The 25,496-nt window shown below is 44.1% G+C and overlaps 1 protein-coding gene across 1 annotated transcript in view; it reads left to right on the top strand.

Moving 5' to 3' along the window:
- LOC133528521 (uncharacterized) overlaps nucleotides 1-23,011 on the top strand; it is a 32,821-nt gene extending 9,810 nt beyond the window's left edge. Inside the window, exons 16-37 of the mRNA XM_061865908.1 lie at nucleotides 1,603-1,690; nucleotides 2,908-3,104; nucleotides 4,924-5,087; nucleotides 5,510-5,640; nucleotides 5,781-5,987; nucleotides 6,745-6,857; nucleotides 7,346-7,509; nucleotides 7,954-8,087; nucleotides 14,566-15,028; nucleotides 15,070-15,239; nucleotides 15,283-15,465; nucleotides 15,509-15,691; nucleotides 15,735-15,917; nucleotides 15,961-16,143; nucleotides 16,187-16,369; nucleotides 16,413-16,546; nucleotides 16,623-16,836; nucleotides 17,113-17,304; nucleotides 18,781-18,891; nucleotides 19,026-19,140; nucleotides 20,184-20,360; nucleotides 21,722-23,011. Of these exons, the coding sequence (XP_061721892.1) occupies nucleotides 1,603-1,690; nucleotides 2,908-3,104; nucleotides 4,924-5,087; nucleotides 5,510-5,640; nucleotides 5,781-5,987; nucleotides 6,745-6,857; nucleotides 7,346-7,509; nucleotides 7,954-8,087; nucleotides 14,566-15,028; nucleotides 15,070-15,239; nucleotides 15,283-15,465; nucleotides 15,509-15,691; nucleotides 15,735-15,917; nucleotides 15,961-16,143; nucleotides 16,187-16,369; nucleotides 16,413-16,546; nucleotides 16,623-16,836; nucleotides 17,113-17,304; nucleotides 18,781-18,891; nucleotides 19,026-19,140; nucleotides 20,184-20,359 (3,688 nt within the window). The 3' untranslated portion in view covers nucleotide 20,360; nucleotides 21,722-23,011. The remainder of the gene's footprint in view (nucleotides 1-1,602; nucleotides 1,691-2,907; nucleotides 3,105-4,923; nucleotides 5,088-5,509; nucleotides 5,641-5,780; nucleotides 5,988-6,744; nucleotides 6,858-7,345; nucleotides 7,510-7,953; nucleotides 8,088-14,565; nucleotides 15,029-15,069; nucleotides 15,240-15,282; nucleotides 15,466-15,508; nucleotides 15,692-15,734; nucleotides 15,918-15,960; nucleotides 16,144-16,186; nucleotides 16,370-16,412; nucleotides 16,547-16,622; nucleotides 16,837-17,112; nucleotides 17,305-18,780; nucleotides 18,892-19,025; nucleotides 19,141-20,183; nucleotides 20,361-21,721) is intronic.
- The last annotated feature ends 2,485 nt before the right edge of the window (nucleotides 23,012-25,496 follow it).

The following is a 25,496-nucleotide window of genomic DNA, read 5'->3' as shown; positions in this document are numbered from 1 at the left end:
TTTGGCGGTCAAAAAGTTAAACTACTTTTAGGGGACCTGTAAAGACCATATTTTTGTAAATATTGAATTTAAAATATCTTTTGGCACATGTCACGTGACCAAACTCGAAAAGTCATTGAAGATTCTGATGACGTCACAACTCTCGGATTGACACTGTTGACAGTTAGGCGATAAACAACAAGTGACAAATGTCAGTTGACAGTTCGTATCTTCTACATGTGTATGTGTCAAACCGTAATCTATGACGTCACACAATTTTCAAAGAGCGTTTTGGGTGCGAAATCATCTGTCAAAATATATTTTGTTAATTTAACATATTTAAAGCCGTTTTTAGTATAAAAGTTGAATTTTAGGGCAACCTTTAGTTAATATAGAACGTAATACAAGCGTTTCAAAAAATTGGAAAAAACCCTATTACGACGTCGAGTTGCGGAAACCAAGCCCGCGAATACCAATACCAATACCAATCTACGAATGGGTAGTGAAGAAGCCCAGAAGTGAGACTAAAGTAAAAAGAAAAAATGGGACTGCACAAGGCGACCTACATCCACATGATGATCAATGATCTTGATCATTGGAGACGAGGGAATTGAGTTTAATTGAGAGCATATTTGAAATTAGGCCGCCGTTTTAAACTTTTTAGTTTATGGCCCGATTGCATTATAGATGGATAGTGGTTTTATCTAAGCCTTAAATGGATACACACCACTTGAGGTTGTGAGTTCAAACATCAAATCTCTTTGACGCTCAATAGTTGTAATCATTCTGGTTTTCATGCGTGGTGGAGCAGTAAAGACTGCTAGTTCCCAGAGACACCTCAGTCATAATTTTTATATTTAGCAGAAACGTCTGCGCATGATACCACAATATATATGAGGATATGGTGAAAATATTCGCTGTCAAACGGTATGTCTCGGTAGCTTAGTGGGTAGAGCGGTGGGCTGGTATTTCGGAGTCGCTAGTTCGAAACTCGCCGGAGACAGAGTTTTTCTGTACTTTATTTCTAGTCACCTCACTTTTATTTATTTATTTATAGACATGAGGCTATCAGGAATACATTTTTATACTGTGTCTATAGTTTTCCTTAATCTACGATAACCGATTCTGTGTGCCTCTGGGCAAAGGCCTCCCTCAATCTTCTCCACTCTTCCTCATTTTGCACTAATCTGGTCCATGTTTTAGTCCTTCCAGCCATGTCTTCTATTTCATCGGACCATCTTTTAGATTGCCTACCTCTGTTTCTTTTATGTCCTCTAGGATGCCATGGTGTTACAATTGTACTCCATTCATCTCCTCCTCTAATAGTATGTCCAGCCCACTTCCATTTCAGTTCTTTTGTTTTGTATGTCATATAATTATTATTGCTGTTAGTCTAAGTTTCGTGACGCATTGGTTCAACTGTAATGTCATGTAAACATTTTTATCAAAAAAATATAAAAAATAAGACACATTATCCAGCTCATTTCGTCGCAGTCTGGTAACTAAGACAAAACTTCGTACCGGCGGCGACACGATCACGCTAGATGAGAAATTGTAACCGGTTAAAAGGTTAAACTATTATATCGTATATAAGCGGTGATAACGTGAAAGTTATATTTTCAGGTCCGTGTGCGAAAGCCCCATGGGTTCGCCTTGCCCGTCCGACATGTACGATGGCAACCTGTCCCTCTACGAGATCGATCCGCACGAGGTTTGTTACACATCAGTCTTTCTTATTTGTTGTTTGTTATTGCAGTTTTATTGTTCTTCTTTATATTTTAGAGGTACCCTAAGATAATTGTTTTTTGTATTTTTTATTTTACCGTTCAAATTGACAACATTTCAATTTTCTGACCCTATAATTTTATTTGTTCTCTAGATTTTAATTGAAACGAGGAATACGCTAATAATTTATTTTTCCACTAGGATTTGTATTTAATAATTTATTAAATGTATAATTATTATAAAATGGCGTAACTCTAGTTCTACGCTAGAAGATAGGTCTTATCTCGATAGAAAAAAAACATGATTTAATTAATCTGATGTTGTCTGTCATTGTCAATGTATTAAACTGGCCCGTTCTAGTTTAAAAAAAAAATTGATAAAATATCAGATTTCTACGACGATTCGGATATTATAACGGATAATGATACACGAATACGATACCAGGCTTTCATACGGATACGACGGACCGACGGATAAACACTAACGAATGTAAAGTAATAAAATGTTTGTACCGATATCTTTGACGAATTATTTTTGCAGTAGGTAAGGGACGAAACAGTATTTGGTATACTTTGGAGGAGTATATGCCTCATCGGCTTTGTCAATTTTAAAGACGATTAGTAGATAGTAACTTAATAATATAAATACATTGCTCTTTGTTTTGAAATTCAATCAATCAATCAATTTTTCGTGTTATGGCTCCATCAAGGTGTTGATGATTCTGCCAATGTCGAGGTTGGATAAGACACGGCTAGTATATGAATCTTATTACGGTCATAGACAGTGTTCGGTGGAGTATCCGAATACGTCGTATTTAATTGACAATGTCAAAGCCAATATTATGACTGCTAATTTTTTTCGTGATGAATGGCAATGGCATTTCACCTATTGTGGCGTAGAATTCGTAAAATCACAACATTTTTTTAAATTCTTTGGATTTTTTGTAATAAGCCATATTAAATTTATATTAATATATTGCAGTGTTCAGGAAGCAAAATATTTCCAAATCATATGTAAAATTTCAGGTTTTGTAAAAATGAAATGTTGTCAATTATATATCCATGCCACATTGCAGCTTTCTAGCACTAACGATCACGGAGCAAAGCCGCTGACGGACAGACGGACGGTTATGGGGAAATTTTAAGGGTCCCTAGTCAACAGAATTCTAAAAATGATTCAGCTCATTCAATTCTGTTGTTCCAGGTGAGCATGGTAACAACAGACGCGTGCGGCAAACTCAAAACGGCCTTCCTGTTCCATCTGCGTCGCGACGCGGCCGCCTGCCGCGCCATCGTGCAGGAGCTGTTCCCGGCCAAGCAGCGCGCCGACCCCGCGCTGGACAACACCGTCGTGCGCATCGCCACGGAGCTGTGCGACGACGTACCGCAGGGGGATCCCAGGTGAGGCCCAACCTTCCTGTTCCATCGTGCAGGAGCTGTTCCCGGCCAAGCAGCGCGCCGACCCCGCGCTGGACAACACCGTCGTGCGCATCGCCACGGAGCTGTGCGACGACGTACCGCAGGGGGATCCCAGGTGAGGCCCAACCTTCCTGTTCCATCGTGCAGGAGCTGTTCCCGGCCAAGCAGCGCGCCGACCCCGCGCTGGACAACACCGTCGTGCGCATCGCCACGGAGCTGTGCGACGACGTACCGCAGGGGGATCCCAGGTGAGGCCCAACCTTCCTGTTCCATCGTGCAGGAGCTGTTCCCGGCCAAGCAGCGCGCCGACCCCGCGCTGGACAACACCGTCGTGCGCATCGCCACGGAGCTGTGCGACGACGTACCGCAGGGGGATCCCAGGTGAGGCCCAACCTTCCTGTTCCATCGTGCAGGAGCTGTTCCCGGCCAAGCAGCGCGCCGACCCCGCGCTGGACAACACCGTCGTGCGCATCGCCACGGAGCTGTGCGACGACGTACCGCAGGGGGATCCCAGGTGAGGCCCAACCTTCCTGTTCCATCGTGCAGGAGCTGTTCCCGGCCAAGCAGCGCGCCGACCCCGCGCTGGACAACACCGTCGTGCGCATCGCCACGGAGCTGTGCGACGACGTACCGCAGGGGGATCCCAGGTGAGGCCCAACCTTCCTGTTCCATCGTGCAGGAGCTGTTCCCGGCCAAGCAGCGCGCCGACCCCGCGCTGGACAACACCGTCGTGCGCATCGCCACGGAGCTGTGCGACGACGTACCGCAGGGGGATCCCAGGTGAGGCCCAACCTTCCTGTTCCATCGTGCAGGAGCTGTTCCCGGCCAAGCAGCGCGCCGACCCCGCGCTGGACAACACCGTCGTGCGCATCGCCACGGAGCTGTGCGACGACGTACCGCAGGGGGATCCCAGGTGAGGCCCAACCTTCCTGTTCCATCGTGCAGGAGCTGTTCCCGGCCAAGCAGCGCGCCGACCCCGCGCTGGACAACACCGTCGTGCGCATCGCCACGGAGCTGTGCGACGACGTACCGCAGGGGGATCCCAGGTGAGGCCCAACCTTCCTGTTCCATCGTGCAGGAGCTGTTCCCGGCCAAGCAGCGCGCCGACCCCGCGCTGGACAACACCGTCGTGCGCATCGCCACGGAGCTGTGCGACGACGTACCGCAGGGGGATCCCAGGTGAGGCCCAACCTTCCTGTTCCATCGTGCAGGAGCTGTTCCCGGCCAAGCAGCGCGCCGACCCCGCGCTGGACAACACCGTCGTGCGCATCGCCACGGAGCTGTGCGACGACGTACCGCAGGGGGATCCCAGGTGAGGCCCAACCTTCCTGTTCCATCGTGCAGGAGCTGTTCCCGGCCAAGCAGCGCGCCGACCCCGCGCTGGACAACACCGTCGTGCGCATCGCCACGGAGCTGTGCGACGACGTACCGCAGGGGGATCCCAGGTGAGGCCCAACCTTCCTGTTCCATCGTGCAGGAGCTGTTCCCGGCCAAGCAGCGCGCCGACCCCGCGCTGGACAACACCGTCGTGCGCATCGCCACGGAGCTGTGCGACGACGTACCGCAGGGGGATCCCAGGTGAGGCCCAACCTTCCTGTTCCATCGTGCAGGAGCTGTTCCCGGCCAAGCAGCGCGCCGACCCCGCGCTGGACAACACCGTCGTGCGCATCGCCACGGAGCTGTGCGACGACGTACCGCAGGGGGATCCCAGGTGAGGCCCAACCTTCCTATTGTTGGGCCTGTGAACGCTAAGAACGTAAAATTTTGCCAAAAAATCGTAGTTATGAACAATTTGTTACAGATGGAAGCAGCGCGCAGGCGCCCTTGCGACCAACATCCCGCTGGGCAGCTCGTCGGCGCTGCAGATCAACGCGCAGCTCCGCGACAAGCAGCGCGCCTTTTCGCTCTTCGCAGACTTCTTGCGGGCCACGGGCTTGTGGCAGCGGCTCGGCTCGGTCGCTCTAGGTAACATCCCTTTCTAACAAATAGAGACGTCATAATGACAGAAAACGACAAACGATTATCAAGAGCTTGTCAGACTCGGACTCGACAATCGTTCATAAATATGTCAGTCTAGTCAAAAGTCCCACTTTTTCGCTTTCCATAAGGACGAGATAAAAAATAGTAGTATATTAGGACGAGATTATATATATATATATATTATGTGTCATACATTTTATTTTTCAATAAAATGTAAGGAATCGAATGGTACCATTTTATTTTTTCTTTTAGAAGTTTTTTTTAGACTGGAGCCTTGATTTTTTTTATAATCTGAATATGTATTTTTGAATTTCACTTTTTTATAATGGGTGGCTCATTTTCTACTCATACAGCTTTTTGTTATAATATTCAACACGTGTCAAGTACCCAATTGTATTGTTTTACAGAAACCGGTGGCGACTGCATCAGTACAGTCTCAGCATTGGGCATGCTGGCAGAGAAGCTCGCTATCGCTCTGGCGCTGAGAAAGAAACAGCAGAGTGGAGATTCACAACTTATCGACGCCGCCGTTTATCAGGTTCATCATTTACTTTGAGTGGAAATATGTTTATAGATCGTGTCATTCATGAAGACGTGTGCCTTGACGCGTAATGTCATCTAATTGAAGGTTAGATTTGACAAAAAAGTTTTAATAGTGATAATTTTTTAACAATACAGGTGGTGTGCGGCGACGAGGCGGAACCAGAAGAACCGGAAGTAGAGGCAGCGTTGTCTTCGGGCGCGTTATCCCCGGCGGACGTGTGCTTCCGGCGCGTGTCGGGCGTGCAGCGCGCGCTGGCGGCGCTGTGCGCCGTGGGCGCGCCCGCGCAGCACGACGCGCGCGCGCTCGCCGCGCACGCGCAGCAAGTTTCTAGGCTGCTCACGGTAAATATACTACTATTTTTTTTTATGATTAAAAAGAGTATATTTCAAAATAAACACAAAAAAAACTACTAATTGTATTGTCATCTGTAGTATTTTCGGAACGAGTGAAGGTCGAATTAAAGAGTTATATGTATAGGGAGCGTGCATGAACTGTCGTAAGCGTGCATGCGAGGCGTAAATGTGATCGGCAAATAGAATTAATATTTTATCAAAATATTTTTGATTAAAGAAATATTAGTAATTTTAAAACCCAAAACTTATTAGGAAAGAAAATTTAAACGAATAAAAACAATTATCGTTCCAATAACTTGTTATTTAACTGTGCAGCGATTAAAATTTTTTAAATTAATCTTCGGTTACTGATGCTTAAATTAAAGTGACGTCACAAAGTTTGTGACTCCCCCTCTCCCTTGTCACAACATGTCACATTTTCTGGGCCCCCTCCCTCCCCCTAAACGTGTGATGTAATTAATGGATGACCCCTTGTGGTAAATATCTGTATTGTATAGGGAGCGTGCATTAACTATAGGAGGCAGCACAGGAGCCGTCAGATTTTTGGCGCGAGGCGTAAATGTGATGTTTTTTGTTCCGATGTAGCCCACAAGATGGCAGAACCTACTATGCACAAGAAAACACTTGACGTGTAAATGTGCCTGTTTACGGTTCCGATTCAGACCACAAGATGGCAGACCCTCCAACGCGCACGGTCCCTATAACATTTATTTACGATTTCTTGTTTTTTATTCTAAATTCCCAGAGCATCCTAACCGAAGTGCACGGCACTTGCGCGCAGTGGCCGGCGCGGCCGCCGCGGCTGGGCGCGGGCGCGCTGCTGCCCCGGCTGCTGCAGCTGCACACCAGGGCCGTCGCGTGAGTCGCACTGCATCCTCTCATCTTGCTATTGCTTCAAAATATGCTCATCAACTATTGTTCTTATTTTGTCCTATTATTCAATAGATAACAGTAACACAGTTTCTTAGAGTAACGGTTTATTAATACGCTAGGATAGGATGGTGATAGGACGCGAAGGGTCTAAAACTACCATAAAATTAATATGTAATAAATAAATAGTTATTTATGATACAAATGCGGAAAGTAGGAAATTCGCAACGAGTGGTGATAAATTAAAACACGACCAAAGGGTAAGTAGCTATCAAAGCGCCGTGTAGAGGTTTCTGGTGACCCTTTCGCTGGCGGCGGTGCGACGGCGGGGCAGCGTGGGTACCGCCTTCGGGCCACCCTACCGAGCGGCCACGACTTAAGGCATTTTTTTTTATTTATAAGTTTTTATATGTATTTCGTTGTATCGATAAAATGAAGGATATTATTTAAAAAAAAATGTTGGCTGATTCCTACAGTCAATACGGTCCCGGTTGCCCGGATGTAGTCCTCCGCTCATCACTGTACGAGGCCACCAGTCTCCTGGCCGACCTTATACTGACGGAGGCCGAGTCGCTGCGACAGCACAGCGACACGCGACACGTCGGCGACAAGATGCGGCGAGACATCATACAGCCCTATAGTTAGTATATGCCATAGCCAGATTTTAGAACCATAATATTTGAAATATTTAATTTTTACTTGTGATGTATTTATTTGGCCGACTAGCCGACTAATCGGCGATCGAATGGCCAACTAGTCGGCTAAATTATATTTCAATAACATTAAGAGTTCTCCTGCGGGTTGTCTCATTATTTAATCTTTATACATTCTCACAGCTCGAAAGCGATGAAACGGACAGTAATATGCACAAAAATGTTCGTATAGACCCTAAAATCTGTATTAGAGTGAAATAGGCGTAAAGCATATGGTTAATATTGACTATTAATTTCTCTTATTTTTCTGTCACTTATAAGTGCCGATTAATTGCCGACTACGAATGTGGCCGGATAGTCGGCTTTCCCGAATAGTCGTTGACTAGTCGGTCCATCCCTAATTTCTACTTAATTTAAATTGTTTTCTTCAGTCGATGCCGGACAGATGGAGAGAGCTGCAGTGCTAGCAGAAAAGTTCAAAGATTTCGAGCTTCTTATCGAGATGTGTGACCGTCAAGATGATATGGAGCGCTTGTATTCTTATATTGACAAGTATTCGGGCGAGGTGAGTCTTTAAACGTTAAATGGTTAATGTTTTTACAGTACATATGGGGCTACTTTATAGCACTAGTGCGAGAAGTAGCATATTACGTTACTGTGTCGAACATTTAAAGGGCCATATGTACTGTAAAACGTACGATACATGTGCGAATAGGTAATTCGCAACTCGTGTCGATTTAAAACACTCCCTTCGGTCGTGTTTTAATTTATCGCCACTCGTTTCGAATTTCCTATTTTTCGCACTTGTATCGTAATGTACTATTATGGAGCGTAGTTGGAAGCTCTCAGGTGAGCCCATTCGAGGACTGGGTAAGCTCGCGATATTGAGTGAGCCCATTCGGGGTTTGGGTCATCTTGCAACATTTTGGTGGCCCATGAGGGGATCGAACCTGCGACCTTTCGCGTTATCAGCACGATGAGGAGAGAATCAGCACGATAAACGGAAGTCATCTGGGAAAGTGTAGCCGCTGCCCCTTGCGGCTGCTGACGATGCGATTACCTGTCTAAGTTAGGTTGAGCACGTGGACACTTCGAATGAACATTCTAATTCTAATTATGTTCATTTGTAGTAGATGGTGTTCGTAGAGCGTTGGCCGGTCGAATTATTTGACAGGTGGCGCTAGCATATGTTTTACTTGTTGGTTCTACGAATAGTATCAAATTTTTTTGTAAGGTTGTGGCCTGATTAGCCCTTTAAGCCAAATTTCATAGAATAAAACTAGAGACGGGTAACTTACCAACTCTGTTTTTCCAATTGGAAATATTATGTATTATTTATATTAAAAGAACCTGTATTTGTTATGTTTATCTATTTACTTGACAAGATTCTATTTGGTTTTGAGAGGAGTGTCGTCGAAATTAGCCTACGTAATGATAATAATGTGTGTAGTTGCGTACGCCGCAATATATAGTAGTCGAATAAAATGTCAGGACCCGTGTAACGTCAACGATTATTATATAATATTTATTTATTTTTATTTGGAGATCCAACAGCTGTGACATAAACATAGAAAATATAGTAGATACAGGAAGCCAATTCTGCCGTCCTATCTCTAAAACCGCTCAAAGCTGCATAATACCAGTTTTCATTTGGACAAATATTCTAAAAGAGAAAAGAATTCTCTATCGACTGGTCTTGGAATCATATTTTTATCTGTTGTAGTTACGGAGATACAGACTCGACCTAACACGCTAACTGCATTATAATTTGATACTTCTCAATACTATAAAATCGCAAACCTACATTATTCTTCTATAAGTAATATAAAAGCGCTTAGCCAGTTGTTTACTTTAATTAATCTTTTACGTTATACATAGCTAAAACACATTTACTTGGAAAAACTATTAATATGTTTTATCAAGTACATTTTTTTTTATTAAATACTACACAAAAAAACAGTTACTATGCTTAAACATGGCTAACTTTCTTTAACCTTTTGTGTAAAAGACTTTTATTGCGATTCATGTAACAAATACACCACTAAAACCTATTTAGTGTGCTTAACGGGTAATTATGTTTGAGAAAAAGAATATTAATACAACAGTTAAACACGGCCAACCAACAATGCCACGCTAAAACCCCGCTAAGTGTAAAACATATTCCCTTGAATTTTATTACGTAAGGCAGACAGTTTAACAATGCGCCGTGCGCTGGAAGTTGTCTTTTTTATTTGGTGACTGATGGATGCATGCTTATATAAAAAAAAAAACGAAAACCGAAAGTAAGTGCTACGATTTACATACAAAAATGGAGAACGATAAACTAATGATAATTCACGTCGGTAGTGGATTTCTACGTAGCGAGAACATGGTCACTACGAAGACATGATCTAACTTAAAAAGCAACTATATACTTAATAGAGAGTTGCTGGAATTGCTTAAACATATTGAGTTGGTCTTCCAAAGGTCTAAGTAGCAAGTGTCAGCATAAACTAATATAGTAAGTAAGTGGGATTGAGCTAATGCAATCTTAGTGGCGTAATGTTTCGAACTCTGCGGAGTGATGCTTTTATATCAAAAAAATTCCTTCTAAACTCGCTCATCTGAGGTATCCATGATAGAGAAATAGCGAGATTTAAGAGACCTGGGGAGAGTAGGAAATCTAAATAGGTACCGTTAAAAATAATGGCAGGTAGAGTACTAAAATCAGTCTTGGCAGAACACTTTGACCTAGGTACCTATCACTATAACTTAAATTTCAGTGGATTTACCTTGAGACCGTAACGTGAAAGTCCAAATCAAAATGCTTTCTAAATTAGTTGGTGCAGATAGTCTATGGTAGATGAGTAAAAGAGCCTTGACAGTATGTTTAAAGTGGTAGAAGAAGGAAATATAACGTGTTAGAGTATATAAAGTAAGGAAATGAAACAGGAGACAACACGCTGCCCCGTCCTGTGCAGGCACAATGAAGATTAAGAGCAATCCACCTCTGTTGACGCCCTACTTAATAACTATGAAACTAGTTCACTGTCACAGGAGATACATTAAGAGAACGCAATATGCCTACTAAGATGTCGAAGTGACCCGTGTTGAAAGCATTACCGAAATCCAAGAATGATAACACCGTGATATACCACATCTGCAGTATTTTTACAAGAGCGATAATTGTACTGTGCCGAGTAGGGTAACCGGGTTAATATGGGTTCGTGAGCGCATGTCTGTTCAAAACGGTAATCTGTTTATGTACAAAAGACACTTAAGAACTTAAGAGAGGAAACAAAGAAATGGAAATAAGTAGAGCGGTAGTTTGAGAAGGAGAAGGAATTGGACTTTCTAACGGCATCTTACCAAAGCGACTGGAAAATATAAGAAGAATAGAGCTATCGAGGATACATATGATGATATGATCAATACGGTCAATTAGAGGGAGGATCATGTTTTGGCTCGCATCGTCTTTTCCAACGGCCTTAGACGAGACGAACATTAAAAAAAGTTAAGTAGATGCATTAGAAGGGAAGTTTTAGATTTTTCTACTTAACGAGAAAAAAATTCAGAAGAAAAGAAATGCAGATTAATGGAGTCGAAATCAAAAAAGGTATTAATTGAGCTTTGTAATATTTACTAACTCCAAGTAACTTAAGAAACTACCACACTTTAGCGGGTCCCCAAATGCAACGGAATTATGAAAGAGAAGCCTCTGATCATCTCCGCATATTGTACTACAGCCATTCCATAATGCATAAGATTAATGCTTTATTTTTATGCGAAGGGTTTTAAAGGCTGATTTTGGCTGCCCTATATAAAAACCTACTAGGTAAGGTGGGTAACTAATTATTGGAAATTCGTTTTTTATCTTATTTGTATCCATTTCGTAAGTACTCACCCGATTACAGAGACACCTGCTCCAAAAAACAATTATTATGATTACTACAGATTTCTATGCCTCTAAACCCAGTAAGTAGCATGTTAACTTACCTTTTACGTAGTAAAACTCAGGAAGTCACAAATTCCGTATAAAAAACTAGTAGGGATCTGAGAAATGATAAGTTTTAGTGTAGTCATTTAGCCTTACTAGGTTTTTGAACTGACAATCAAAGCGCGGGGGGCGCATTTTCAAAAGTGGGCTTCATTAGACACTGGGCCTTACATGGATCAGGCACCTTACAATGGTTAGTAATCTACTTCATCACGTATAATTTTTTATATAAAATTTAACAGCTTTTTGAGACTGACACAATTTGCGTTTTTAAAATTATAAAAAGTTGACTGATTTGTCAGAGTTTTTTAAGTTTTTGGTTTTATTTTTGCATGCGAATAAATACATATACGATACAGATGTGATTTAACATATTGATATTCTCTTAAAACTTAGTAGTATAATGCAGGTTAACATGATTTTGTTAATACAATAAACCTTTTTTTGTGAATATTTCCAAGACTTAAACCTAGTGAGCATTACTAGTTCGTCATTTAACGGGCTTTTAGTATAGGAATGCATACAAATTACTTCAATATGTATAGTCATTACATAGCTAAAAAATAGTTACAGTCCAATAACGTGTTTATTACAAATGTTTTCTAGGTAATATTTTAACAGATAAAATACTATAAAATTGTTCAGTACCTTTGCGGTTATTAAGCTATGTTTTGTTTATTACACAATTCACAATTACGATACTATAAACACGTAAATTGACTTGGTCGTTATTTAGTTATTTTTTATATGTTATTCAATTCTAAAGAACGGTTAAGGTATACTTAACTGTGTTTTAGGAGTAATATCGCACATATTTTAGTAATTATTTGCAACACTAAAACACAAAATTGTGATTTTCTAATTAATAATATAATATTTGAGGAAATGGTTTTCAAACAAAGTAAGGATAAATTTAGTTTTAATTTTTGCACAAAAGAAATCCGGAAGAAATGTACACATTTTCTAGAGATATGGGTTTGAACGTTTTTTGCCCATATCTCAAAACTATAATTTGTGGGTTAGATAGGTTTTAGTGATAAGACGGCAGAATTATAGGAACTTACAGGTAGTGAAATTATACTTAACTAAGGTTACGTTCTATCGCAACCACATATGTGAGCAAAGCGAATACAAATGATACCTAATAATAACTTCGTAACATAATGAGATCTAAGGTCAAAGTATAAATAATAAATAAGTAATTAATAGGTATTCAAGAAGGCGACAACACGCTCACTCAAAAGACTCGAAATATCTCTGCATTAAATTACGTCTCACGCTAGGAATGCAACAGTTGAATATATATATTCATCTAATTCTTTAGACAGCTCATTTAGGTTACGACTGGCGCGCGTTAAGAAAACTATTCTGTCTGTATTTGGATTTTAAATTATAATTTATTAGAAATGCTACAGAATCCTTTGTTATTTTATTGATGTAAATGTTTTATTGTACTCAAAATATTTTTCTCGCATTTTAGACAATCTTTTTTTAGCATTTTTGTGGTAAAACATTTATCCGTATTTTTCCAAGCTTTTATTTACTTTCACCTGACCGTTGTCTGTTTGTAATCAAATCTTGCAAGTTAAATTTGACCCGGTTTCCGATGAAGCTGAAAATTTGCATACATATATAAGTCGGGTGACAATGCAATATTATGGTACCATCGAGATGATCTGATTATGGAGACAGGAGGTGGCCATAGGAACTCTGTGATAAAACACCCGTAACCTAATTGTGTTTGGGGTTTTTAGAATTGGCTTGATGAGTGTTAGTTGCCTGTGGAAAGAAAAGTACAGTCAGCGATAAAAGCTTGTACCAAAAATGAAATTTTTGCCAAAAACTTATTAACCCGTGACGTTTGATGTCTCTTGTCAAAGAGTTTTCTCGACAGTAAAATAACTTAGTATCGTCAACCGGGGTGAATAGGGTTAAAACTTTAAATGTGATTTGATGGACAATTTCTTAAAAAGACCCTGTTTGACGGTACCACTGAAAATCCGCAACATAACGAAAGCAAAAAAAAAAAAACGTTCAAAAAGGATAAAATATTATCCTTTTTTAAGTATATGCGTTACCAACTGATATGTTTAAAGCCGGTGCCAAGTTAAAGCTAGAAGCATGCCATGATTTTGGGACGATTCGCCTATATAAGTATGTACGTTGGATTGCGTTACACGACGGCAATGAACATACTTTCTACAGGTATCTAAGAACACACGGTCGAATCTTATTGCTGCATGCAAGTTACCGGGACCGGAACTGAGTTATTTTTCGTCTCTTAAAAGAGAACTTCATTTCAAAATATAAAACTTTTTACCTTCGTGCCAAATCTTACCTAAACCGGTTTAGTTGTTTAGCCGCAAAAGATGACAAAGAGACAGATAGAATTACTTTCACGTTTAAAATTCAGTACAGTTGTGATGGGGTTTATAGACACAGCGGATTATGTTTAACCGGTATTGTTATTTGGCTTGGCACCGACTTCAGACATGTCAGTTAGTAACGCATATGTCGCGTATATTAACATAATCGGACAGACAGACGGACATGACGAATCTATAAGGGTTCCGTTTTTTGCCATTTGGCTACGGAATCCTAAAAAGGGTAATATTTTATTTTATCTTCTTTGAAGTTGGTTTTTATTTTTTTAAAGTATTTATTTTTCAATTTTTCAGTTTTAAGAGCGTTACATGCCTTTTAAAATTGTGATTCTATTATCAAATCAGAACCAGATAAATATGGGACGTTGGAGGTAGCTTCTTTCTAACAAAAAAAAAGAACTTCAAATCGGACCACGGGTCTCGGAATAATCGGTGAACATAGATAGCCACAACAATGTGGTGTGTGGTGTATGTACACCCCCTTATGTTTGCTTCTATGGTTTTGTCTATGCCCATGATGGCGTCCGTGTAGATTTAGATATTGATTGTGTCTTATTAATAAATTAACAGCATTATTTAATTAAGACATCACATAACCGAATACAGAACCTCTTCCTTCTGGGTAAAGAAGTCGGTTAATAAAATCATGTCGCCTATATACGATGTAACATGATTTTGTTCAGGGCATCGCGGAGTCCGCATTCGCGTACCTGATGGAGCGCGGCGGCGGCGGCACGGCGCGGCTGCTGCGCGCGCTCGGCGCCCGCTACCCCGCGCGCCTGCGCGCCTGGCTCGCCAGGACCCCGGCCCGGGACCCGGCCCGCGCGCTGCACCTGCTCAGCGCCAAGGACTACGGGCAAGCGGCTCGAGTGCTGGCCCAGCTGGCCAGGGGGGAGCGGGACTCGGTCAGCAGGCTGACGGTGAGTATACAGTCTGTACCTGACGGAGCGCGGCGGCGGCACGGCGCGGCTGCTGCGCGCGCTCGGCGCCCGCTACCCCGCGCGCCTGCGCGCCTGGCTCGCCAGGACCCCGGCCCGGGACCCGGCCCGCGCGCTGCACCTGCTCAGCGCCAAGGACTACGGGCAAGCGGCTCGAGTGCTGGCCCAGCTGGCCAGGGGGGAGCGGGACTCGGTCAGCAGGCTGACGGTGAGTATACAGTCTGTACCTGACGGAGCGCGGCGGCGGCACGGCGCGGCTGCTGCGCGCGCTCGGCGCCCGCTACCCCGCGCGCCTGCGCGCCTGGCTCGCCAGGACCCCGGCCCGGGACCCGGCCCGCGCGCTGCACCTGCTCAGCGCCAAGGACTACGGGCAAGCGGCTCGAGTGCTGGCCCAGCTGGCCAGGGGGGAGCGGGACTCGGTCAGCAGGCTGACGGTGAGTATACAGTCTGTACCTGACGGAGCGCGGCGGCGGCACGGCGCGGCTGCTGCGCGCGCTCGGCGCCCGCTACCCCGCGCGCCTGCGCGCCTGGCTCGCCAGGACCCCGGCCCGGGACCCGGCCCGCGCGCTGCACCTGCTCAGCGCCAAGGACTACGGGCAAGCGGCTCGAGTGCTGGCCCAGCTGGCCAGGGGGGAGCGGGACTCGGTCAGCAGGCTGACGGTGAGTATACAGTCTGTACCTGACGGAGCGCGGCGGCGGCACGGCGCGGCTGCTGCGCGCGCTCGGCGCCCGCTACCCCGCGCGCCTGCGCGCCTGGCTCGCCAGGACCCCGGCCCGGGACCCGGCCCGCGCGCTGCACCTGCTCAGCGCCAAGGACTACGGGCAAGCGGCTCGAGTGCTGGCCCAGCTGGCCAGGGGGGAGCGGGACTCGGTCAGCAGGCTGACGGTGAGTATACAGTCTGTACCTGACGGAGCGCGGCGGCGGCACGGCGCGGCTGCTGCGCGCGCTCGGCGCCCGCTACCCCGCGCGCCTGCGCGCCTGGCTCGCCAGGACCCCGGCCCGGGACCCGGCCCGCGCGCTGCACCTGCTCAGCGCCAAGGACTACGGGCAAGCGGCTCGAGTGCTGGCCCAGCTGGCCAGGGGGGAGCGGGACTCGGTCAGCAGGCTGACGGTGAGTATACAGTCTGTACCTGACGGAGCGCGGCGGCGGCACGGCGCGGCTGCTGCGCGCGCTCGGCGCCCGCTACCCCGCGCGCCTGCGCGCCTGGCTCGCCAGGACCCCGGCCCGGGACCCGGCCCGCGCGCTGCACCTGCTCAGCGCCAAGGACTACGGGCAAGCGGCTCGAGTGCTGGCCCAGCTGGCCAGGGGGGAGCGGGACTCGGTCAGCAGGCTGACGGTGAGTATACAGTCTGTACCTGACGGAGCGCGGCGGCGGCACGGCGCGGCTGCTGCGCGCGCTCGGCGCCCGCTACCCCGCGCGCCTGCGCGCCTGGCTCGCCAGGACCCCGGCCCGGGACCCGGCCCGCGCGCTGCACCTGCTCAGCGCCAAGGACTACGGGCAAGCGGCTCGAGTGCTGGCCCAGCTGGCCAGGGGGGAGCGGGACTCGGTCAGCAGGCTGACGGTGAGTATACAGTCTGTACCTGACGGAGCGCGGCGGCGGCACGGCGCGGCTGCTGCGCGCGCTCGGCGCCCGCTACCCCGCGCGCCTGCGCGCCTGGCTCGCCAGGACCCCGGCCCGGGACCCGGCCCGCGCGCTGCACCTGCTCAGCGCCAAGGACTACGGGCAAGCGGCTCGAGTGCTGGCCCAGCTGGCCAGGGGGGAGCGGGACTCGGTCAGCAGGCTGACGGTGAGTATACAGTCTGTACCTGACGGAGCGCGGCGGCGGCACGGCGCGGCTGCTGCGCGCGCTCGGCGCCCGCTACCCCGCGCGCCTGCGCGCCTGGCTCGCCAGGACCCCGGCCCGGGACCCGGCCCGCGCGCTGCACCTGCTCAGCGCCAAGGACTACGGGCAAGCGGCTCGAGTGCTGGCCCAGCTGGCCAGGGGGGAGCGGGACTCGGTCAGCAGGCTGACGGTGAGTATACAGTCTGTACCTGACGGAGCGCGGCGGCGGCATGTATCAGCATTCTATCTATTCAATAAAGAGTATTCTATCTATCTATGTATATACAATGTGTTTGTGCACGTATAGTGGAGCCGTTAACCACGTATGATATATATCCATTCTCTATACAAACACATTGTATAAAGAATGGAATGTAGATATAAAGAAAAATAGATCAACCTTATCAAAAACTCGACTAAAGAATAATGGCCCATGTTTTAATTTATTTCGTTATCCTTATTACAGACTACGGCATCCTTGGCCAAGCTCTGCCTCTTGGCATCCGACGAGGAAACTCAACCCTCCGACCTGTGGAATAAGGTGGAAGGTTGCCTGTCTCTAGCCGAGCAGCACGCGGCGCTGCCGCGCGACATCAAGCTGCTGCACGGTCTGGACGCGGCGGACTGCAATGTGATGCCGCCGGAGGAACTGGTGCAGGTACGTTCTTGATTGTCTTATATCTGTTCTTCCTTGGTTATGTTTGTATTATATCTGCTCTTGAATTATTCCTATGTTTTGTTTATTTATATTGTGATTGGTATTGGTAATCATCGTGGAGCAGTGTATTGATACGCTCGGGCACGGCGGAGCAGTGGAGCGGCGCGGTGTGCTTCTTGATTGTCTTATATCGGTTCTTCCTTGGTTATGTTTGTACTTTAGCTGCTCTTGAATTATTCTCGTGTTTTGTTTATTTGAATTGTGATTGGTATTGGCAATCATCGTGGAGCAGTATATTGGTACGCTCGGGCGCGGCGGAGCGACGGAGCAGTGGTGGAGCAGTGGAGCGGCGCGCAGTGCTTCTTGATTGTCTAATATCTGTTCATCCTTGGTTATGTTTGTATTATATCTGCTCTTGAATTATTTCTGTGTTTTGTTTATTTGCATTGTGATTGCTATTGGTAATCATCGTGGAGTAGTATATTGGTACGCTCGGGCGCGGCGGAGCGACGGAGCAGTGGTGGAGCAGTGGAGCGGCGCGGTGTGCTTCTTGATTGTCTAATATCTGTTCATCCTTGGTTATGTTTGTATTATATCTGCTCTTGAATTATTTCTGTGTTTTGTTTATTTGCATTGTGATTGCTATCGGTAATCATCGTGGAGTAGTATATTGGTACGCTCGGGCGCGGCGGAGCGACGGAGCAGTGGTGGAGCAGTGGAGCGGCGCGGTGTGCTTCTTGATTGTCTAATATCTGTTCATCCTTGGTTATGTTTGTATTATATCTGCTCTTGAATTATTTCTGTGTTTTGTTTATTTGCATTGTGATTGCTATCGGTAATCATCGTGGAGTAGTATATTGGTACGCTCGGGCGCGGCGGAGCGACGGAGCAGTGGTGGAGCAGTGGAGCGGCGCGGTGTGCTTCTTGATTGTCTAATATCTGTTCATCCTTGGTTATGTTTGTATTATATCTGCTCTTGAATTATTTCTGTGTTTTGTTTATTTGCATTGTGATTGCTATCGGTAATCATCGTGGAGTAGTATATTGGTACGCTCGGGCGCGGCGGAGCGACGGAGCAGTGGTGGAGCAGTGGAGCGGCGCGGTGTGCTTCTTGATTGTCTAATATCTGTTCATCCTTGGTTATGTTTGTATTATATCTGCTCTTGAATTATTTCTGTGTTTTGTTTATTTGCATTGTGATTGCTATCGGTAATCATCGTGGAGCAGTGTATTGGTACGCTAGGGCGCGGCGGAGCAGTGATGGAGCGCTGAGTGGCGCGCAGTACTTCCTTAACCTCAATAGTCCGCAATGTAACTAAAATCGAATGCAAGTTTCATTACATTGCGCGGTTTGATCGGTCGGCTGAATTGGATATAACCTTAATAGTCCGCAATGTAACTAAAAGCGCATGCGAGTTCGCCCGCCGTCTAAATGAGCCTTTATTAGTTAACAATGATTTCTGCGTATGTTTGCAGATGTACATCGAAAGCGAGAGCGACGCATTAACCGAGTACGACTACAAGAAGGCCCTCGACCTGACCGACTTCGTGCAGGACATGGAGCGCCGCGATGACTTGAGGCTCAGGGTAATTACAAACTTTTACATTTATGGAATTATCCCATATGCTGTGTTGCCATCTGTTATGATCTAATTTTATACGTATCCCTGTTTAATATTGATGAAGCAACGGAAACTTAAGAATAGGAAATGGTTTGTCAGGTGTGGTGCGCGTGCATCCGGCGCTCGTCGTGGGCCGCCGTCGACGTGGAGGCGCCCGCCGCCGAGCTGCAGGACAAGATGGTGTTCCGCCTCATGCATCTAGTGCACTTCATGGGTCTCTACTTCATATCGATACCTCACCTAACACTACTTCACTGGCTCACTCACCCGACAAGGCTAGAACACGAACGCCTACCAAATATTATATATCTCACCAAATATATATCTTAAACGAAGAATGCTGACACGGAGGATTTAGCATACATACGTTCCACTGCTGGACATAGGCCTTCTCTCATGTGTGAGGGCTTGAATTATAGTCCCCAGGCTGGCTTAATTCTGGTTGGAGACTTCACATACACCTTGAAATTTCTTAACAAATGTATGCAGATTTCCTCACAATGTTTTCCATCACCGAAAAGCTAGTAGTAAATATTAAATAATATTCCGTATAATTCTTTGGTACCGAAAATCTCATCGGTACCAGGGACCGAATAACCTTTTCTTCGATGAAAGCCTTTCAATAGGCTTTAAGACGGTTAACCCAAAAAATGACTCACCAGTTCGAACCCATTTATTTGACTATCACCGACCAAAAAACTTTCCAAACAACAAAGCTAGTCCTTTATAAGAGCTACCCTAACAATTTAGTGATTTTTTTAATTTATTGTTTTTGTAAACTTTTGTAAGTGGCCAGTAATAATTGACATTTATACATATGAAACTTTTACAATCTCTAGTAAAATAGACCCTGTCAATTCCGAGTATAACATATACTAGACGATCGCTATCGGATGCGAAGTAATGTGTGCTTTATGAACAAGGGAAAAGGTGCTAAAAAGAACCCTTTATAAGGCCAACAATTATGCAATATGCTTGTATTTGTGAGCGATGATAAGGATTTTGTAAGGGTATTGGGATACCAATTAATCAAAAGGGTTAGCGTTTAGATAAAGGGTTTAAAAGTAAAATAAAAGGGTTTCGTCGGGGAAAGGGTAGGGTGAATTAAGCGTTATGTAAAACCTATGCAAAACCCTTTATAAGTACAAGGTACAAGCCAGGATTCGAACCGGGGCGGAATATCCTCCCGGCGTGCTCTGGTTTCCGCGTGATCGTCAGTGTGTGTGACCCGGCCGTAACATCGGATGCTGTCGGCAGGCGGCGACCTGGAGCTGCTGCTGCCGCCGGCCGAGGACGTGCTCACGGCGCGCGAGCTGGCCGACCTGGTGTCCGACGCGCGCTTCCGCTACATCATCAAGTACGGCTACGAGTGCCTGCACGGCCGCCGGCACGACCGGCCCCCGCAGCAGGAAACCGCTATGATCACTACATAAGGTTAAGCGGATGTTCCGGTTTAACACACGTATTTTTAGTCACAAGTGCCAGCTTACAATGATAGCGGCGCGGTGGGTGGCAGTACGCGGCGCGCGGCTATCGTGACCGCTGCTGATGCCCTGTTAGTGCTTGAAAATGGATACCTAGGCTTTCCGAAACGTGTCGCAAGTGACTAAAAATAAGTGAATTAAACCATATAACCGGCTTGATGATCGATTATTACATAAAGGTATCTGTGCCAACGAAGGTTCTTAAATTTGCCTACTTTATTAATAAAGTGTGAATGGGTTCAAATTTTGCGCCCATGTTCGCTATTACCATAGACAAAACTGCAAGTTCATATTAAACATAAGAAAAGTAAAAATAGCGATGGGCCCATCTTTGGCGCAGGCCTTTGCCTTACATAAACCGTTTGATATTACCATCGATCGGATACTTTCCGCCACTTACTCGCAATGATGTACACGCGACTCCAGTAACAATACATATAATCAATTAATTTCTGTCCTAAAATTCGATTCCTAGCAGAAAGGTACTAAATAATGCTCGTAATCCACTAATGATAATAAATTAAAATGTAATCGCAGGTCAAAAATAAATTTATAGAATCTTCGGAATCATAGTTTGCCGAGGTTTTCCCGAGGGTCTACAGTATGAGGTTCTTCAAAAATGGAGTGTACAGATTTTTAAAGGGTCGGCAACGCGCATGTAACACCTCTGGAGTTGCAGGCGTCCATAGGCTACGGTGACTGCTTACCATCAGGCGGGTCGTATGCTTGCTTGCCACAGTCGTGGTATAAAAAAAAAATATTCATATTATTGCGAGAAATGACGCCAATAATGCGATCTTTGCATATTCCAGTAAACTATTAAATAGTTTGGGGGCATTCTACAAAAAGCTCTACCTTATCGAGGGACCTGACGCGTATTCCAGCTACCTTAATAACCTGCAGAAATATTAGTCACATCGATATTTCTCCCAAGGATTAGTATAAAATTATAAAAATTTATCGAGGGCGCCACTGAGCTTCAACAGGCAACCCAAATGATGCAAACACGTTTTATGTCATCTTCCGAATTTAACTAGGGTAAACCGTCTATTACTGGCCACCAACCAATTACTGGCCACCTTATACTAAAATGGCTAAAATAAGAATTCTATTTATTTATTTACACAATTCAAGTAAACTAAATAACACGTTCTGATGGTTAACTTAGATTGTGTGATTATTAAACAGAATCCCTTTTAGTATAAGGTGGCCAGGAATTGGAGGGTGGCCAGTAATAGACGGTTGACCCTGCGTTTTGTTTTATTCATTTTGATGCTTCTATGAGGCTGTGAATGCTTCCACACCACGCAGTAGGAGGACATGTTTACAGCGCGAACCAAAACGGTGTAGTCTTCGATGCCACTATCAAGAAACTGAACCACCGTATGCAGTATAGTGTTTGATTGAAAAACAAGATGTATGCGTTTTCCTTAATCCAGTATCAACATTTAACAAAAAGCGCTAAAGCCCCACAGGTTGCGAATTCTAAATAAACTTTCGTAACCGACCTAAAGACTTATTTTTACTTAGGTTTTAACTATTATGTTTGTGCAGGCATATGGTCGCGGTTATCAGATAATTGGAAAAACGTCATTTTCTCATTCTAAGTCTAGTAAGAGACTGCCTTTTTATCTTGTTACTAACGTACTGTAAGCGCTACCATAATAGCCCTGCTGATATATGTAAGATCTTACATGACGGAAAGCGAAAACAGATGTGACAAAATTACTTATTATAGTTGAATTTTTTTGGGCTCAAACAGCGCGGTAGCTACTGAATATCTTATTAGTGAGAAGGATGAAGCCCGTTTAAATGGCAATTTTAGCGTTCTACTTATATGGCTTAAATTTATGTAACAGCTTTTCGTTACCTCCGAACATTTTTACCTGAATTTGATTGAGGGTCGGTAATCCTACATTACCCAAACGTGTTATCTCTGAACGCTGTTAAATGAATTTGAGCCATATACATAATAAGAACGCTAAAATTACCTTTTAACGACCTACCTTTCCCTTTACCTTTAACCTTTTACCTTTTTTGACGACCGGTTTGGCCTAGTGGGTAGTGACCCTGCCTACGAAGCTGATGGTCCCGGGTTCAAATCCTGGTAAGGGCATTTATTCGTGTGATGAGCATGGATATTTGTTCCTGAGTCATGGGTGTTTTCTATGTATTTAAGTATTTATAAATATTTATATATTATATATATCGTTGTCTAAGTACCCGCAACACAAGCCTTATTGAGCTTACTGTGGGACTTAGTCAATTTGTGTAATAATGTCCTATAATATTTATTATTATTATTATTTAAACGAGCTTGATCTTTCTCTCCCATATCAAATTCGGTAGCTACCACGATGCATAAAATAATCAATGCCTTTTATTCAACAATTTAAGGTTTGAGCCGAATCATATTAGAATTTTTTACTTTATATGGAAATCTTGTGCTGAGCTTCATTCTCTATTGTCATGTAAAAGTTACCATCAACTCCTCGTGGGTTAAGGAGCTCTTGCTCGCCAAACTCACCATTCGATGATGTACAGTCAGACTGAATTAGACATAGGACGTCCGCTTGCACCGACTGTACAAACTTATCGTTAGGAATCACCAACCCGCCGGCAAAAATCCGCTCCCATACAATCCAAGGTACGCTCTCATTTAATAGAGATGAAATCGGGAGGAGCAACAAGTCACCCGACCAAATTACGTAGGTTGTTTTTGGTATTAATGTTGTCAGTAACGTGTTTTTAATTTTGTCGCATTGCGTACCTATGTTCTGTCCCTCACGGGCGCACACGTATAGCACATCTATATAAAATACTAGGTCTATGACATTTCATTTCGGTGTATTGTCACCACCTATTTAATGTTCTTTGATGGACACTTTTTATTCATAGACATTTTGTTCCTTTTTAGGGTTCCGTAGTCAACTAGGAACCCTTATAGTTTCGCCATGTCCGTCTGTCTGTCTGTCTGTCTGTCTGTCCGAGGCTTTGCTCCGTGGTCGTTAGTGCTAGAAAGCTGAAATTTGGCATGGATATATAAATCAATAAAGCCGACAAAGTCGTACAATAAAATCTATAATTTTTTTTTTTTTTAGGGTACCTCCCCTACACGTAAAGTGGGGGTGAATTTTTTTTTTCGCTTCAATCCTAGAGTGTGGGGTACCGTTGGAAAGGTCTTTCAAAACTAATAGGGGTTTTTTGAAGAAACATTTTTTGATAAAGTAAATATATTTGGAGATAATCGCTCCGAAAAAAAAAAATGTGTCCCCCCCCCTTCTAACTTTTGAACCATAGGTCCAAAAGATATGAAAAAAATCGTGAAAGTAGAGCTTAAGAAAGACATTAAATGAAAACTATAGCGAACATGATCAGTTTAGCTGTTTTTGAGTTATCGCAAAAAGTTTTCCCTTCATAGTAAAAAGACTTACTTTAATTAGGTACTAATTATGAAAATTTGCCTATTTGTTTAACTCGGGTGAAAGGTACCGTTTCATCCCTTGGTTGACAATTTACTATATTTTAAGCTCCAGTTTAGCTTATTGTGACGGAAGAGTAACTACGGAACCCTACACTGAGCGTGGCCTGACATGCTCTTGGCCGGTTTTATTCTACATAAATACGATAATCTTTATCGCACAGAAGAAAATAATACAGAGAATACAGCAACTCAACTTTAAAGCGGTTGTACTTCGATAAAATATTAACAACAGTACAATACAATTTCACTATAAAAATTCTTATTTTTATATAAACACAAACTAAAATCGTTTGTGCAAGCGGACATTTCGAGAATAAGTTTAGTATATAATAAGAGAATATTGTATTATTTGAGACAACACCAGTTACACTTATCTTATGTATTTTTGGTAACCCATATTATGTTTTGTACCTGTAAGAAATTTAAGATATCAGAAAAATAATCTCTAGCCGACTGTAAAGAGGTTTCCCGTTCCAATTGAAATCGTTATTTAGACAAATCAAAAATGCATTTGTATTGGCAAGTTGTGATGTCAAGGTGGCTAGAGGATAATGCTTATTTTGTTTTGAGGAAACCGGCAATAGCCACCATAAATATATTGTAGTGTTTTTACGAAAAAGTTAACTTTTCAGACCAACTAACACTAAATCATACAAACTTTTTTTTAAATAATTCGTTGTCTTATTTAAAATGTATGAGTGTTATCTAATAACTTAATAAACATTAATATTTTATTGTATAACAAAATGGAGATGGGCCGAATATTCGGTAGTATTGGGCATATTCGGCAAGTTTTCGGCCAAATTTCGGCTATACAAAATATATTTTCGTTTTTCGTTGACTTGCATGACATTTTAATGTACATCTGGTCTCCCGCGATACAGGCCTAGCCTAGTGCGGGGACTCCTGGAAACACGGTTGTCAACCTAGCCATGCACCAACTCCTAAAAACATTTCTGTGTCTATCTTATCTTAAATTATTCGTTTAACGTGCCGAATATTCGGCATATTTTTATGTTTGTCTTGTAGCAAAGCTGAACTTTTCCAGTACTATGTTCCATTCCATGAAACATATGATAAGGCTTTTCTGTTTGTCTCTAGGGAATTGTCTAGGAAGCAATTCATCTTTAGCCGTTAATGTAATTAAAGCGTTTTCAGATGGTTTATTAGAACGAGACTGATGAACCGAATAATTCGGCCGAATATTCGTATTCGGCAAACTTCATATTCGGCCCATCTCATCAAAACTATTATTGCGATGTACTGTTAGCTCATGATTTGATTTAAGATTTGTTACTATCTGGGGGCCGACTTTTGAATTTAGAGCGCTCGATTCGTCACCCGAAAATCTGCAAACAGCGAAATGCTATTTTTGAAATACGAGCAATATAAATTGGGATAGTGGTATTGACCACTCGTTTTCAATTCTATTAGTAGAATTTAAATGCCTACTTGTGGATATAGTATTAAAGGGAGAATACGAAATCGAGCGATCGAGTTTCAAAAACAGACCCCTTGTTTTGTTTTGTTGTAAAATAAGTGGTTAATCAAAACCGCTGAATAGACCCAGAATGGCTAGTTCGTACTTCTTGATACAATTTC

This window comes from Cydia pomonella, chromosome 19 (genome assembly GCF_033807575.1).
Source record: "Cydia pomonella isolate Wapato2018A chromosome 19, ilCydPomo1, whole genome shotgun sequence".
NCBI classification, from domain to species: domain Eukaryota; kingdom Metazoa; phylum Arthropoda; class Insecta; order Lepidoptera; family Tortricidae; genus Cydia; species Cydia pomonella.
Note: the sequence above shows the minus strand (reverse complement) of the source record. Positions and strands in the feature narration are given on the sequence as shown.